Source organism: Rhinolophus sinicus, linkage group LG13, assembly GCF_036562045.2.
Source record: "Rhinolophus sinicus isolate RSC01 linkage group LG13, ASM3656204v1, whole genome shotgun sequence".
Classification (NCBI taxonomy): Eukaryota; Metazoa; Chordata; class Mammalia; order Chiroptera; family Rhinolophidae; genus Rhinolophus; species Rhinolophus sinicus.
The window spans coordinates 14738798-14756006 of NC_133762.1; the positions used below are offsets into that span (position 1 = coordinate 14738798).

Here is a 17209-nt window from a genome sequence, read left to right on the forward strand (position 1 = left end):
CCTGCCTTTGTGCTGTTTGAACACAACGCCTGGGCCTGTGGATGTGCAGTCAGGGGCTCACCTGCGCGCCTCTCGGCAGACTGGGCCCCGCAGGGCACCGCGTGTCCCCCGTCGTGCACGGCAGGACCGGTCTTCAGCAGCGAGGCTGCGGGGCTTGCAGCCGCGCCAGTGGACACACGGGCTTTGCAATGCCCTCTGCCTGCCGTTTGCACGCAGCCCCTTTGGATCGAGCCAGCCTCTGGAATTGGGGGACAGTTTCATGGGAGAGGGACACACGGCCCTTTTGATTCAGTAAGGACACGCAGACATTCGAGCGACTCACTGGGAAACATGACGTGGAAACGATGGGCCCAGATCCCGGGCTGGCAGAGCCGGTGTCCTATTCTATCAGCCGGTCTGAGCATCTGCAGGGTCACATTTGTCCTAGGGACTCACGCTGACTTCCTGCTGCTGCCGGGGCCGCGACCTCCCATCCCTGGGGCTGCTGTCCCTTTCCACATTGTATCCCTTCATTCGCCCACCTCCCAGATGTCATCATTGTCCCCAGATAGCACTGCCATGAAGTGGGTTGTCTACCAGACTTTATTACGAAGGCCCTGCAGGAACAGGAAGGGCTGCACAGGGCCCCGTGCAGGCAGCGACTTACACCGGCCGCCAGACACCACTGTCTGGACAACCCGCCGTCCTTCCGTTCCCTCCGTGGCCACATATTCCGCAGTCCTGGTCATGGCCCACTTCAGAGGCCCCGCGGAGTGCTTTCACTTCCGCTCTGCCAGCTTCCCGTCTGCAAGAATTCTGTGCATTTCTTTTGCTGAACAGTTCTTCTCTCTCTCCACAGCCCCAAACTTCACATCAGCCAGCCAGAGATGGGAGAAGGCGCTCTGGTCACAAAGGACTAGCCCCTCCCTCCTTGAGGTATCCCCAATACCATCGAGCCCTTGGCTCTCCCTCCCCCATGTGTCTCAGGTGGAGGGGGTGCAGCTTCAGTACCTGCTCTCCGTTGTCCTGAACCAGCACCCAGGGACCAGCGTATCTGTCTTTCCCTTTTTCCTCTTGCTGCATGTATCACAGGATAAAGGAAAGCAACCCAAGTGCGTACTTAGTAAGCGCCTGGATCATTCTGCACGTGCTCTACACGGCATGGCTCGCAGCCCCTGACATGATGGCTGGGAAGACGGCAGCAGAAACACACTTAGGACGGAACTTGAGAGTCTGATTTACATTATGTAACTGATGGCATTTATGGGAAAAAAACTTGGGTGTGGACAGGATTTGAAGGGAGCATACCGACACACAATGAAAATCACTGTTTTGTTGGAGGCTTGGGTGGAGACTGATTTTTAAATTTTCTGTCCTTTCCAAAATGTTATGTCCCCTTTCAACCACAACAAAAGAAGAGTGAAGGTCGGGTGGGAACCACTCTAGGTGTGGAAAGGAATTATTGGGACCACGGGATCCCAGGGCAGTGCCTCTCAACCATCATTGTGCACACAGGTCACGGGGTGGTCGTGCTGGTAGGTTTGGGGCGCCACCCCCGAGATTCTGATCCTCTAGGTCTGGAGAAGGGTCATGACTTGGGGTTTCCCACAAGCTCCTCCGTGTTGCAGACACTGTGGGTCCTTCGCCGCCGTTTGAGCAGCGGGTCCTAGGACACCCTGGTTTTCACTCCTAAGAGATCGGAGCAGCTCCGGGAGGTCTCCACGACCGCTCTGTCCCTTCGGATCTGCCACCGCATGTGTCTCTGGATGGGAGCTGGGTGAGAGCTGGTTCTGACGTACATTATCGTCCACGCCGATGGGCCTTTCCAGAAGCGCCTGGTGTTGCTGAGGTAGGCTGCAGAGTGAAGGCTGCGGCGGCCGGCTGAGTGCTCAGGTCCCTGCCCTCGGTCCCCGCCCCCCGACACAGTGTCGTGCGTCTGGGTCCACGGCCTTGGCCAGCTGTCCCTTTGTGCATCCCACATAGTGTATGTGGGTGCGGGGGTGGGGGGGGGCGTGGAACAGTTGGCTGCGCCCTGGAATGCTGCCTGAACAGCTGTGGCTTTGTTCACTCTCAGGGGTCACCAAGACGTGACAGTGCTTTGGAAACCCGTTTCCCAGGTGGCCTGGGTTGGAGTGGGACCCGTGGCTGGGGCGCAGTGGTGGGAAGGGGGCCTTGCGCTTCCTCACAGCTGCAGGTCTCTTCGGGTGACCAGAGGCCATGCCTCGGAGCCGTGGGGTGATGCATTCAGAGGAAGGGGCGTCTGGCTGGTCCCGTTCACCCCACAGCACGTGTGCACACTGGTGGCGATGACAATTACGTACGCAAATTAATAGACACTGTGTCCCTTGAGGTCAGGAGCTGGGAGAGGTTGCTGTGAGCTTTCCTCTGACTGGGGTCCTGGCTGGAGGTTTGGCCTGTGGGAGGCTGAGGAGAACCAGGGGGCGGGGGGGGGGGGTACCCAGAACCTCGGCTCCTCCAGCCAGCCCCCTGGCTTCTCCTGGGGGGTGGGATCAAGGAAGGACAGGATGGTTTGCCCGAGAACTTTCACGCCATCCTCACAACCACTTCGTGAGGTAGATGTGACTCCCCCACTTGGCGGATGAGGAAATGGGGGCTCAGAGAAGCTGAGTTATTTGGGGTCGTATCGCAAGGAAGTAGAGGAGTTGGGACTTGGGATCATGTTTGTGGGCTCTGCTGTGACGTCATAGTAGGGGACGGGCTGCGAGGGGGGTGGAGGGTGGGAGCAGGGGGGAGCGAGGCCCCGGGAGAGTCCATATCCGCAGCTCAGTCCTTGCCCCCACGGGCAGGGCTTTTCCTCTGCATCGGAACCCGGGGGAACGGAGGCACCGAGAGGTGAAGGGACCTGTCACGGTCACACAGCCTTTGAGTGAGTGACAGGACTAGAACCCCGGTCTCCCCATCCAGTATCCATGCTGTAGACTCTCAAGAGGTTACTGGGTGGAATCACTTTGTGTGAAGAAAAATCAGTAAACGTGACCAAAGGACATGAGTATTAACCATGACCTCGCCACCTGGTGGGACTCTGCAGCCACTAGCAGTGACGGCTGTGAAGGGTGTCGGGCGGGATGGGCACGTGTCCGTGCTGTGAATGGCTGATACGATACCGTGCATGTTGCCAGTGTGACTCTTTAAAAAAATATATGTGTGAAAAAGGCTGGGAGGAAGTATTGCAAAATGGTGACTTCTGGGAGGTGGGATTACAAGTGTTATTTTCCCCTTTTCCTTCTATTTTTCTGTATTTCCCCAAATTTCTAAAATGCACATCTCATTTTTAACAGGAAAAATATACCCCTCTCTGTTTAAAAAAAATACGGCTGGGAAGCAGCCCGATGCCCTGTGTGAGATTTCGGGTGAGGCCCCTTCCGTCTCCTTTCCCGCCTCGCCACCCGCCGCGCCGCTGGCCCATGGGAAGGGCTGGGGCCCGGGGGGACCTGTGCTGGGAGACACGTGCTCATGGCACTTTAAGGGCAGGCGGTCTCCTTAGGACGAGACCACTGTGCTGTGATGGTGGGTGTCTGCACGGGGGCGTGGGGAGTGGACCACCCCACGGTCACAGCGGTTCCCAGACCGGCCATGGCGGGAGCGTCCACGGCACCCCGAGCCTGTCCTCCGGTGCTTGTGGGAGAGCAGGGGACGCCACGGTGCACGTCCCCCTCCGGGCGCCGAGCCTGGCCCTTGTGTCCAGGGCCTGCAGGCCAGTGGCACCTCCCGGCAGCCCTCAGTCGTCCAGGTGTTGCTCTTCCCAGGTGGACGTGGGGATGGCGCTGTACGGGTCCATGATGACCTTGGCGCAGCGGATGATCATGACGACGAGGAAGAGGCAGAGGAAGACGAAGCAGGCCAGGGTCAGCCCCTTGTCCACGTCCACGTAGACGGGCTCGGGCGTGGGCTCCTCCATCGCGCGGCGTTGGCAGCTGCGGGCTCCTCGTCTGGCTTGGGGTTGGCTGGTACCATCTTCCACCCCTGCGGAGAGCCAGGCAGTGGGCGGTCGGGCCCCCAAGTCCCCCCGGAGGGACAGCTTGCGGCTGCCCCGCCCCCCACAGAGCCGCCGTCAGTGTCGGCAGCCCTGCATCTCGGAGCCGCTCACATCCAGTGAATTGTGAGCCGCACGGCAGCCCTGGGGGCAGGTTAGCCAGGCAGCGTCTGCCCGTTTTACACATGGACACAGGTCCAGAAAGGGAAGTAACTTACCCAAGGTCCCACAGCCCAAAGCCTAGGCCTCTGCACGTCTCCCTCTCCTCTGCAGGTCCATGTCCCTTTCCCCCCTAGAGTTTCAGGAGGACACACCTGCCTAGGCCTCTGCCAGCAGGTCCTGGAGTCTCTGTAACCACAGGGGACTGTCCCCTCGCTCAGATCTTGTCTCCCTCTCACCCGTCCCCAGCGGGCACTGACCTGCTGGTCGGAGTGGTCACCACTTCATCAGGGCCACTGGATGGGCTGGCACCCTGGGTCCGCTCGTTGCACGAGGGAGGGGCACTGGCTGGACATGGCAGCCGGCAGCCAGGACAGCAGCGCGGGGACCACGGGGCTGAAACACAGCAGGACAGAAGGAGGCGGTTACTTCCCCAGACGCCAGCCCACGGCGTCCCCTGGCCTGCACGGCTCCTCCCTGGGCACAGTGCGGGGAGCTGCCACCCTGCATTCCACTGCTGCTCTTGCTTCCCCTCTCTGGTTAAAAGGAGAACATTTAAACAGTTTTTGTTGATAAAACACGCATCACATAAAATTCACCATCTGCACCGTTTTGAAGTGTGCAGTTCAGTGGCACTAAGTGCATTCACTTTGCTGTGTGGCCGTCGCCACCGTCCACTCCCAGAACTCTTTCCGTCTTGCAAAAGTGAAACCCAGTAAACACTAACTCCCCGTGCCCCCTCCCCCTGTCCCTGGCGACCACCATTCTGCTTCCTGTCTCTGTGAATTTGGCGACTCAGGGTCCCTGATAGAACAGAAATCATACAGTACTTGTCTTTTTGTGACTGGCTTGTTTCACTTGGCGTAATGTCCTTAAGGTTCATCCACGTTGTGGCAGGGGTCAGTGTCCTTCGTTTTGAAGCCAGAATAATATTCCACTGTCTGGATGGACCACATTTTGCTTATCTAGTCGTCTGTTGATGGACATGTGGGGTGTTTCCACCTTTAGTGGACACAGCTACTGTGCACGTGGGTGGACGGGAATCTCTCTGAGACCCTGTTTCAACTCTTTTGGGTGCAACTCTAGAAGTGGAACGGCTGGATCCTATAGTAATTCTGTATTTAATTTTGTGAGGATTAAATTGAAATGGGACGTTTTTGCATAAATAACACTTGTACACAGTTCAAACTTTTAAAAGTGCAAAGAGGAAACAGTGCCAAGCAGTTCTGTACCTGGATCCACAGCGTCCAGCTCATCTCGAGACGCAACCACTGTTAAGACGTCCTCACACACCTTCTCATGTGTCTTAGCTCTTCCGGTTTTCCCTTCAGCTCCACTTTTCAGTTGTGGAATTCCCATTCGATCCTTGAAAAAAACTTCCCAGGTCTGGAGTGAAATTTCCCACCTTGGTACCTACTTTCTTAAACATATTAATCCCAATTTTTTAAAGACCACATTTGAGAATTCTGATGTGTTGGTCGTCTGTGGGTCTGTTTCTATTGCTGATGTTTTCCTTTTGATTCAATTTATTGATGTATCTGATGAAAACCTCCCTGGGACACTGGGCAGCTGTGTTGGCTCTGGATGGTGTTCTCTTCGTGGAGGGGGTTTACCCGTGTCTGGTGAACAGCTAGAGATCTGGCAGGTCCCCTGGAGGTCCCTCCAGGTGGGGTCTACTTGTTCAGGAGGCTCCTGGCTGCTTCTGCTGTGACAACACAGGTGTTGCTGTCCAGGGTTCTGAAGTGAGAACCTGGGGCGTTTGCGGGGGCTGTTCTTTCTTGGCATGTCTTGAATTGTAGTGTTGCTGCTTTCAGACAGATGCAAACTATATGAGGTAAACTCCTCAGGATTATTCAGCAACGGAGGTTGGATTCTGTGCTGTGGAATGCGAGAGCATGAACCTGCGGCCCATGCCGTATTGGTTATTTGCCGGTACCCTTCAGGGATGGTGTGGAAGCCCAGGCCTGGAGGGGAGCACGTGTGTTTGGTCAAACTTCCATGACTCCTTTGCTCAGGAGTTTCGCAGGATATTCACTGTAGCACTGCTGTAACAGTGAAGAACTGGGCAGGAACTGAATGTCAGTATTCAGTGGTTCCTACAGCCGTGGGAAACTGTGTCATGGAATGCTCTGAGGCACTTGAAAAGAAACACACACACACACACACACGTGCGCGCGCAAAAGAGGTCTGGGAAATTTTGTTAAGGGAAAAGATAAGCTGAGGAACCGTCCTCCACATGTGGTATGATTTGTGTAAAATACAAAGCAACGGTACATGTCAGTGTATGTCCATGTGTTGGGGTGGGATGTTAGTGCCGGACTCACTGCCAGGGCAAGAGCCGCTTTCGGTGTTTGAGAAATGTAAGCCGTAGCAAAGGCCTAACGGTAACCGTCACCAGTGCCTGCAGTTCCGTGGTGCAGAATTTGCCACTGTTACCTAACCCTGCCTGCCTTGTTGTCTGCTTTCCTGACTGTATCCTCCACGGGAACCCCACTTCCTCCCACCCTCTCCAGCAGTGGGAGCGTCTGGAGTGTGGTCCGTGGCTGTCACTCTTGGGTTCCTTGGACCCTGCTTTCAGAACACTGACCTCATCCCCTCCCTCCGTGTCATAGATGGAGAGACCAGAATGCAGGGGGAAGAGGGTTTTCTCAGTGCCTCAGAGCAACAGTGCAGCTGCGCGTGGAGCAAACCCACGTTTCTGACCCCAGCCTTTGGGCCTCAGGCCTGTGGCGCTGGTCATGGTGGCTCTCAGGGAAGCAGGAATGGGCTGGCATTTCACAGCAGGACTCAGCGTGGCCTCCCAAACCCCGACTGGGAAATACCAGGTCCAGGGTGTAGCACGGGAAACCCCACGCAGATTGGAGCTCTCAGACCCAGGGGACTGCCTGGGGACCCTCCCCTGTCTTGTCCGGGGCAAGGACAGCGTCCTGACACCCGGGGCCTAACCCAGAGGAGAAGAACAGTGTTCTCAGCTCCTTCCGGCGTGGGGGAGGCCAACACTCGGGAACTTAGAGAACAGATTCGCCTCCCCGCCCTCCAGATGGAGTGTGCTCGTTAACCTGAAGTGCCAGGCGGGCGCAAGTCCCCAGCTGTCCCCAGCTCCACTTCAAAGGGAGAACATGACACCCAGGAGAGGATGCAGCATCCTCAGCTGCCACTGGGAGCAGAGGGGCTGCTTTCCCACAGCCAGCCCAGCGTTCCTGCCACGTCTGCATCGCTCTGCAGCGCAGACACTGCACAGGCCCCGCGCTCCATCTGCCCGCTCCTTGAGGCGGCTGGACAAGAACTGGCTTCCGAGTCGGGGACGCTGATCTGGGGAGTGGGGGACCCCCGAGGGAAATGGCTGCTGGGCCAACCCAGGATCTGTGAAAGCGTGCTCTTTCTCGGTGGGGGTGCAGCAGAGCCAAACAGAAAAGGCCGTGAGTTGGAACATGCAATCTTTGTCACACACAGAGGCCAAGAGCCTGGACGTGTGAAGGGTTTCTTCTGTGAGCACCGACTACTGCAGCTTCCATCTGCCGGCGCTCGGGGTCCTTTCAGCCCCCCCCCCCCCCCGGAAGGAGGCTGTGTGAAGCGCAAGGCCCGTGGCCCTGCCCTGCCAGCCAGAGCGAAGGTTGGCCAGCACAGCCAGCAGGGCCTGGCTTTGGGAGTCCCCAGGGCCGCCTCGGGGGCCTGGCTGTCAGGGGCTGTTGTAAGTCGTTCCAGCTTGCTTGATGCAAAGGTAGATTTCTGCAAGGTGCAGTGGCAGGCACACATCAGGCAGTGGCCACGCTGATGGTGCCAGGGCACTTTGCCACCCAGGGAATGCCCTTGGCCCGCTCTCAGCTTGGCTTGCTCTCTGGACCAGGCCGAGGAGCCCTGGAAGGGGAGGCGTGGGTAGTCTCTTGGGGGCGCGAGTGTGAAGGGTGCGGGTGGGTGGAAGCCTGACGGTGGAGTCTTCGCAGCCGCAGCAAACGCCTTGGACAAGAGGCCAGAGCTGTTCTCAAGGGCGAGGCGGCAGTGGCCTTCCTTCTGTTCCTGCAGAATTCCGGGTGCAGAAGCATCTTGTTCTTTGACCCCCACGGGGCATAGTGCATCCCACTGGGTGGCCAGCGAGGGGTAGAGTGTGCGGACGTGGCTGTGTCAAACTGGGCTTAGTCCGCCAGTCTGCAGGCTCCCGTGGCCATGGGCAGTGCCACCCGTCCCCCGGGCCGTCAGCGTACATGCAGCAGAGAACATGGGAGAGCGTTCGCACACGCGGGAAGGGCTGCGAAGGCTCCTGGGGAGCGGCAGTGGGTGTGCGAGGAGTGCGCTGCCCCAGCCATCTGGACCACGAGGCATCGCGCTCTGCTTGGATGTGTGCACTGCGCCAGCCCAGCTGCCCTGCTGTCCACCTTCTGTGCCGAGACCGTCATTCAGCACCTGGCTGAACGTCACGTCCCGGTCACCATGGGTGCAGGAATGGGGACATCACTCAGCACGTTATTATTAATTACCCTTCTGGGTTTAGAGTCCTTGAAAGTGTCTGCTTGTTTTCTGCTGAACGTGAAGCCGCCCTGCTCATCCTCTGCCAATACTTTCTCTCCTCTGAGCCCTGCAAGCAAGACTCAGGTGAGCAGAGGAGGCCAGACAGTTTATGAGCAAAGCCCCACGCTCAGGATGCAGGAGAGGGGACGTGTCAAAGATGGCAGAAGCTCCAGTCGTACTTTTCATGATTCTTGAGATGCCAGACCGCAAGGCCAGCAGCCTGACACCCGGGGGGCTGCAGGGGCTGGGTGGCAGCCTTGTGCTCGCTCCTCAGGCACACAGAGCCCCCCACATTCTCCCAGGAGGACATGCAGCTTGTCAGAGGTCTCTGCTTCAGGACTCGTCCAGCATCGGCCTGGTTGAAGATGGGGCAGATGCTCTCCTGAGCCTGTGCACCAAAGACGGACGCAGGGCTCTGTGCACAGTTCTGGCCGTCAGGAAGAGTGAGCGAGACCCAGGCGCTGCCCTCTTCGATCCCCACAGGGTGACACAGTGACTCGGAACCGCGCTTCTAATGCATTTCTGGTGGGGCTGGCCCCGGAGCCCTGTGGGCGGGGTCTTTCCCGCAGCCGAGAGTAAGTGCAGCCCTAATACTGTTAGGCGCCTTCCCCTTCGGATACACGATGTCATCTATTCCAGCCGCCTCCATGGAGACGGAGAGCGGAGGGCGGAGAGCAGAAGCTCATCCCAGGGTTTGGAATCTCAGCCCAAATCCCATTTACTAGCAATGCAATTTGGGCAAATTATTTATCCTCTTTGGTCAGTTTCCACCGAGGTAAAACGGGTGACTATGAGGGCACCGAGCGCCTAGAGTCGGGTGAGGCTTAGTTAGAGGAGTGACATCACACAGCAGCGAGGACTGTGTCCCCCGGAGATAACGGCATGGACCGCGGCCCTGTCATGCATTCTGTGCTGTCCAGGCGAGGGCTTGTGGCTGAGCCACGTGGGCACATAGGCCGTGGTGCCAAGGCCCCAGGCTCGGCCCCAGCCAGCCCTCCAGCCACGCTGCCCATGACCATCTTGTGTTTACCTCAGGACTGAAGAGGCCATTCTGGTTATTTATTCAGTCGGGTGGCGGGTGGGGTGGGGGCCACGGAAGGTTCCTTCACTCCCATGTCCGGTGTCCACGCTGGGGCTGGGACAGCAGACTCCTCAGGCATCGTCCTCCACAAGTGGTCTCCATGTGGAGGCTTCAGAGTGGCAGACCTGACACGACCACTCGAGGGCCACAGAGCGAGAGTCCCCAGACAGACCAGCAATCGCCGCGTGGCCTTTCCTAACCCGGCCTGGAAGTTAGAGCCCCTCTTCTGCCACATTTTTTCCCACCGAGGCAGCTACAAAGGCCCCCAGGATCAATGGGAGGGGACATGGATGCCACCACTCAATGGGGTGCGTGTCAAAGAATTGTGGGCATGTAAGGTCACCGAGGCTCTGTCCTGTCTGACACATGCTCTCGCCCTGAAATGCCCCTGCCTACCTCTGCTGCTGAAATTGCTCAGAGCCCTCGTCACATACTCTCTCCAAGGTCTTTCCTGGTCCTGTGCGTCCACCACCACTGAACCCCACAGCCCCCTGTTGTTTCCTGGGCTTCTTACTGATTCCGGTTGTGGAAACAAGCAAATAAACAAGACCAGAGAGGTGTAGAGGGGAAGAAACTGGAGGGAACTCTGAGAGGACATTTATGGCGTCATTTATAGGTACCTCTTAGATCCGTCTTGCATATTCTTCAGGATTTCCCCAAGACGTCTAGAAAGTACATCTATAACTTGAGTAATCAGAAAAAGATTTTTTCCAGAACTAGTACATTTAAAAATAGATGGTAAATGTTTCTTGCTCCGAACCCAAATCTTAATAACTCAGCTATTAAGCTATTAAAATCCTCATCCTCCAGAGAAGCAAATTGTCTGCAACTCCAAAGCTTACTCTATAAAAAAGATGGAAAAAAAAATACCGTAAGACAGATCCAGGGTGAACAGAGAATCTTCCAGATGTGTAGACTGAAATCGGAGCAGCTTTGGACGTTTCTGGCCAAGGAGTCATGGTTAGAAGACGCGCTTGCCTCAGCCCTTGGGGCGTGGATGGGTCTCTCCCCAGAGATGGGCTCCGCTGTCTGTCCTTCCGTGATTTCCCAGGACTGTGTCGTGAAGATTGAGGCCACCACCAGCCTCAGACGGTGGGGCTTTGGCTGCAGGCAGCAGTGACAGCCGGCTGTGTCGTGACTCCTGTGGAGAAGAGATTAGGGAGCACTCTGTGTGACGCCCGCCCGGGCGGGAGTTAATGTGTGTCTCGAGGTCTGAAGGAGAAAGAGGGCGTCTGTCCAGACAGAATGAGCTGCGGCGTCAAGGGATTCGTGGGGGAGATCAAGCCAGAGTGCAGACCGCTGACTCCCCAGGCAGGGTGGCTGGTTCTCAAACTTGAGCTGCTAACGTGTGCCGTGTACCGTGCCTACCAGCCCCTCGGGGAGCTGGTTAAAACGTGCCTGCAGCCCTGTGCTGGGAGGCCTGGTTCAGGGCTGCAGGGTTGGGCCTGACGGCATTGGGAGCCTCCCCACTCATCCTTCCAGGATTTCTCTGCTGCGTTCTCGCCGTGCGGGCTATGTGTTTACGGTCAGACCCAGGCTCCACACACGGCTCTGGGCCTGCTCTGTGAGAAGCAATGGCCTTAGTTCCCAGTCTCCTCTGTAAGCTCCTCCGAAAACTTAGAGGTCGGTGTGCAGCTCTCCAGTGGACCCATGAGGAAACCGCAGCTTGGAGCAGTGGGGTGACGTGTCGGTGGTCACACAGCTGTCAGCGGGAGAGGCTCCCATGCTCCCCGGGGAGAATCGCTCCAAGGTTCTGGAATTTGTGGGGTTTCGAAGCCTGGTCACTCCCGCCACCATCTGTCCGCCATCCTGACCACATTCCACATGTAGGAAGCCCTTCCCTTAAATTGCTCCCCACCCGCCACCGCCTCTGCGTCTGAGGATCTGGTGAGTGGTCAAAGGGTCCCTCCTTGGATTCGCAGTGGGGGTCCCCCTCTGCAGAGGGTTGGTGACACTGGGCAGGTGGGGAGCGGAGTGTAAGAGGGGCAGTCAGGTCTGAAGAGTGGTCGGACCCATGAAATACGGCCTGCCCCCCACCTGCCCCTCGCGAACCCACACCCCGTATCTTCCTCAGGAGTATTCTCAGACAGCAGAGGAGGGATATTAGGAGACAGCTGTCACTGGGCGTGGACATCCATCAACAACAGCGTCCTTGCCTCCATGGGGATGTGGCTGCTGGAGAGAGGCAGGGCTCTGCAGGCTCAGCTCGCTTCCAGGGGCGATGTTTCTATTCGCCTGCAGACCCTGAGTGAGTCCGTGAACATTTTAACTGGGACACAGGAAGGGGAGCACACCGCTGACTGTCAGGAAACAGCTCTGCCTTGTGGGTGGGTGACGCTGATGGAACCCAGGTCACTTCCTGGCCGCTGAGTCCAGAATGTGCGTCTGTCCATCCATGTCCCCTGGGAGACGGCCTCGCAAACGTCGGTTATTAGGAGAGGGGAACAGACTGTTCCCACGGGCAGGGTCAGCTCGGAAGCTGAGCGGCCAGATGGAGGTTTAGATGGCAGGTCCCTCCATGCCCGCCAGGGACCAGGTGTGGTGGCTGTCCCCACGCACGTCGCCCCGTCGCTGTGCTGTGCGCCTGTGGCTTAAAGGAGGGGTGTGCGGGAAAGGTGAGGGGCTGTGCCCCTACTCCTGGAGCTGAAAGCTCATTGTCTTCCTGTTAGTAGCCGACAAAATACCTTCCATGCGCCAGCCACGGGCTGTTGTTGAGGACTCGGAAGCCTCCTTCTGGCTCCGTGGGAAAGAGCGTCATGATTGATTAGCCATGTCTGCTCTGGGCGAGGGAGGCACGGCACGCCTGGCGTGTGACATCTATCTGCCGTCTTCTAGAACACGGGAGTGCTGTCTGAGCCAAGGGGAAGGGCGGGTGGCCAGAGGGAGCTGGGCGTGATGATACAGGACATACGCTTCCAGGCCACTTATCAGCTATCGATGCCAAGGGCAGGGTGACAAGCAGATGTCACCACGCGTGCCACCTGGGGTCAGCTCGTCATGGCCCCCTGAGCCTGAAAGGTCATGTCTGTGAAAGGACATGGTGTTTCAGTCCCCAGGGTCTGCCCGGGCCTGGATTGTGGGAGTCTGTTTTTGTGACCCTGCTGTCACCTCTAGGGGGGACACAGGGTTTCTTTCCATCACGCCACCACGGCAGGGATGAAATGCCATGGTGGAGTCCGTGCGGTGCTCTGAGCCGAGGCCTAGGAGTCACGTCACTTAGAGGAAGGGCCCGGCCTCCCTTCCTGCGTCACACACGCCACTGAGGGCGGTAACGTGGCCCAGGGGGGTGGTGCTGGTGGGCTGCCTTGTCTTATATTAAAACAAAGATGTGTTGTGGAGTAGAATGAAATATTTAGAAATAATGTAAACACTTAAAAAAATAAAAGAATTTGAAAAGGTTGAAAAACTCCCATAAGCACAGAGTATACACATGAAATGTGAGCCTTGAGGCCCGTCAGTTACTGAGATCCCGGGGTCACGTTCCCTCTTGTCGCGGGGTCAGCACATGGGCAGGACCAGAGGAGAGCGACTTGAGGCTGAAGCCATCTCACCAGGTCTGTTCCCGTTTGAGGGGACACTGCCTTTCTCTGTCGCCCTGAAGTCAGTTTCCCAGGGACTCCACTGGAGGGCTGGCAGCATCCCCTCCCTGGGGACAGCCGGTGCCCTCCAGGAATGCCCGGCCCCAGGGACCCAGGAGCCCTGCAGTCCAGGGCGGACTCAGGAGCAGACCGCGGGACAGAGAACACGAGGGTCTGTGTGCCAGGCTCTCGGTGCGTCTCAGCTGTGATCTGTACAGCCAGCAAAGACGGCATTCGTTCCCTATGTATATAAATGGGGGCCCGGAATCCCAGAAGGAGTTAGGGGCGCCCGTGCAGACACCAGTTACAGAAAGGCCATTCCCGAGGCCCAAGATGTGAATTCTCTCACGTCACGTCAGCCTCACAAAGTGGAACTGCTATTCGTAGTTAAGTCCAGCTGCATTTTCTCTTTCTCCCTCCTTCCTTCCCTCCCTCCCTCTTCCTTCCTTCCTTCCTTCCTTCCTTCCTTCCTTCCTTCCTTCCTTCCTTCCTTCCTTCCTCTCTCCGTGAGCACTGACTTTCAATCAGAATGTTTCCCTTTGAGCAGCCTCAGATGACAGGTGTAGCACAGGTGATCAACATCCGGTGACCCCGGTGTGGAGTCTGCCAGCTCTCCTACCCTGAACTAACCTTGGGGTAATTCACGTTGCTTTTCTGATCCTAAGTTTCCTCACTGGGGATTGGGCGACAGCGAGTATAAAATGCTCAGAGCGTAGGAAGTGACTGACACACAGAACTGGCTGACGCGTTGGTTCTCGTGGGGTTTAGATGAGAGGATGGAAGCTGCAAAGGGCAACTCGCTTAAGGTCGTCCGACCAGTGGCAGGTCAGGACTAAGTGCTGACCCACCGACTGCAAATGCTGGGGTTCCTCCTGCCCCGTGGGCACGAGGTCACCCACCGACTCGGGCTGGTCCTGCATTGCCAAGGGACACACGTCCCTTCCCATGAGCCAGCTCCCTGAAGGAAGGAAGGCTGCGCTGCACTTCAGGAATAGTTCCTTCCAAAGCAATTGAAACATTTGGAAGTGTCGTCACTCTTAATGTTTTAATGTGAACTTCGGTTATCTACGAAATTCATGACCGTGGACCAGTTCCACAGCTTTCAATGCCAAGACGGAGTGCATTATGGTCTTTCACAGTAGCGCTTGTTAGAAGCACTGACCTCAGCGTCTTGGAACCTTGTCAATTTTATAAACACGCTTCTTTCTATTGTGGCCGGACAGGATAATTTCAGGACATTTTCCTTGATAGCATTGCATTTTCCATTAAATCATGGAAATGCTGTTGAATTTGAATGCTACGATGCACGCACCACCTCAGGACTCCAGTTTCTCATCTGTGCTGGGACAATGTGGCCTGGTAATGTAAATATCTCTTGCAGAAAGAGTAACTAGCAAGGCAGTATATTCCGAATGGCTGCCTGTTTCATCAAGCCAGTAAGGAAATAAACCGGAAAGATAGGGGGTCCTCTAAACCACAGCTTAGGAACAATCATTGAGCGTCTAGTCAAACTATTTGTTTTTCAAGCTAATTAATGTTCATACTATTTTAAAAACCTTTTATTCCATCGTAACCTTGTTTGTTTTACATTTACATATTCAATAGCGAATGACTAGAAATTTGCTGTAATTTTCTAGATGCATTTGAGTTCAGAGACACATTACGTTTCAAGCATGCATGACTCGTATGTCATTCCGAAGTGAAAAATACAACTGGAAAAAGTGATTGGGCAACTAATCGTTTGGAATGAGCATGTATGAATGCAAAGCTTACATAGAATAAGCAAACAGCCTACCCCCAATTTCCCTTTTGGATAAATGTGAAGTCATTGGTTTCAGGTTTTTTCAGGGCAAGTTTTTCTGCAGTTTTCCTGCTGATGTGTCCTCAAAGGTGGTCCGTATCTTAGGTGGAGCATCCATGAAAATGTGGCCTGAAGCCAAATCCAATTTGTAAATCACGTCTGAGGCCTTAGCTGTGTGGCTTTATGATGTCTTAGACCCACTTGGCAGGTTTTCAAAGACCACAGAGTGAGTCAGGAGGCTCAGAGAGAGGGAAGGTCCAAGGCCACATGTGACCTTAGCATCAAGCCAGAGTCACCCTGGTCTTTCCCAACGGTTTTTCCCTTTCAGAACTTTCCCTGTGGGCAACAGACTATTATAAAATTCAGTTCTATGAAACAGCGGCCAAAATACCACCCAAACCCCTACACTATTGGGAAGGTTGTGTTAGGCTTTCCACCCCAGACCCCAAAGCAGCGCAGCTGAGACCTGACTTTGGCAAGGCCGCTGCAGCGAGAACTTTCCCCAGAAGTTACCTCAATGTTGACCTTCACCCCCTACACGGAGAAAAATCCAGTCTGTCACCACTGCTAGCCACAAGAACGAACTGCATTTTAGGCACTGAACTTTACGAGAAGGAATTGCTAACTTTGATTCAGTGTCAACTCACATTGCCCAGACCCCTCGGTGGCAGGGGTCCCGAGCGAGGACCCCCCCGTGGAGAGGTGATGGCTGAGCCAGCGTGACGACGGTGCCTGAACACAGCAGCGCGCTCTCCAGGTGTGGAGACCCGGGGCGCTGCAGCGCAGCGCGGGCCAGCGCGGCCCCGGCCCTCCCCCGACCCAGGCGCACCCCGGGCGCAGCGCCTCCGAGGAGGAGGGGTCCCAGTCTGGGTGGCCACGCGGGTCCCATCGAGGCAGCGGCGGGGCTCAGCTCGACTTCAGCGAGCAGAACCCCTGCCTACAATCGGGGACCCCCTGGTACGCCGCCCTCGCAGCGCAGACGCCCGGCGCGTCCCGGGGCCCCCGCATCCTTACCTGGGGAGGCCGGTCCCCTGCGCTCGGGGGCCCGGCTGGCTGCCGCGCTGTTCGGAGGGGGTCGCGGGAGGCGCGTCCTGGGGACGCGGGGCTGCCAGGGTCTGCCAGGCCCGGCTCGGCGGGCAGCGGCCCGGCTGCGGCTGAGTCAGCGCCCCGGCGGTGCGGGCGTGCCCGGGCCAGCCGCCGAGAGGGGGCTCTGAGCGGAGCGGCAACCGGCCTGGCATTTTAAAGGCGAGGCAGCTGGATGCTGTTCAAGCGGAAACGCAGGAGAAACTTCACCCCCGGCCAAAGCGTGGGCAGCGCGGGGAGGGGGCCGGGAGCCCCTCGCAGGCGCACAGACCAATCTGGGCTTTTGTGATGTGCTCTTGTAAAGCAGTTCCCTTCAGATGTTTCCTCTACAGAAAAGCAGACACCTCTCTCCAAGCCTCCGCCCGCCTTATGCTTAATAGCCAGACAGACGTTTCCATTCAAGTTAGGGAAAGACCAGGAGGCCCCCTTGAATGTCGGGTCAGTGCAGCTAGAGGAGAAAAGAAAAAGGTGTAAAGATACTGAATTGGTGCCTTCGTCAAACTAATACGTGTATTTGCCTTTTTAAACATTGGGAAGTGAGAGAAAAACCATTACTGTTTGCAGCAGATAAACATACGAAATGAACAGTGTTTTTATGCGTGCTACCCCGTTAGAACTAGGAATGAAAAATCCCTTTGTCACTAACAGCAAAACCGTAAGTAAATAGGAATAACCTTTCCAGGGAATATGAAAAGCAAACCAACCAACAAACAAAACCCTCTAGTCTCTACAAAGGGACTAACCAGGACGTAAATGGATGGAGCACGATGGTGACTCTCGGACGAGAAGGGGCGTGTAACCAAATCAGTCTCTGTATCTGCAAACGTACAGCCTCCACCAGATTCCAAGCAGAAGTTTCTTTTTACCCTGACACAGTGATGCCAGGGTGTGTGTGGAATAATAACATGTGAACAGTCAACAGACCGATGATGGAGACGGGTGTGAGGGGAAGTAGCCCACCGGACAGTAAAATGAAGGAATTCTATGTATTCGCACATGGTGAATAAATAAAATGCAACCTCCCAGTG

The 17209-nt window shown here is 56.3% G+C and overlaps 1 protein-coding gene across 3 annotated transcripts; it reads right to left on the bottom strand.

The window, feature by feature from the left end:
• Positions 1-564: 564 nt before the first annotated feature.
• On the bottom strand, positions 565-16940 carry CTXND1 (cortexin domain containing 1). Of its 3 annotated transcripts, XM_074317648.1 has the most exons (4): positions 16113-16940; positions 10590-10860; positions 4393-4528; positions 3951-3963 (listed from the first exon to the last, which is right to left on the bottom strand). In XM_074317648.1, the coding sequence occupies exons 1-3, from the start codon at positions 16334-16336 to the stop codon at positions 4409-4411; spliced, it is 615 nt and encodes a 204-aa protein (XP_074173749.1). In that variant the 5' UTR covers positions 16337-16940; the 3' UTR covers positions 3951-3963; positions 4393-4408. The 3 variants fall into 3 exon arrangements, with proteins under 3 accessions (XP_074173751.1, XP_074173749.1, XP_074173750.1); XM_074317650.1 differs by lacking the exon at positions 10590-10860 and having other exon boundaries at positions 565-3963; positions 16113-16590; XM_074317649.1 differs by lacking the exon at positions 10590-10860 and having other exon boundaries at positions 16113-16906.
• Between the last annotated feature and the right edge of the window lie 269 nt (positions 16941-17209).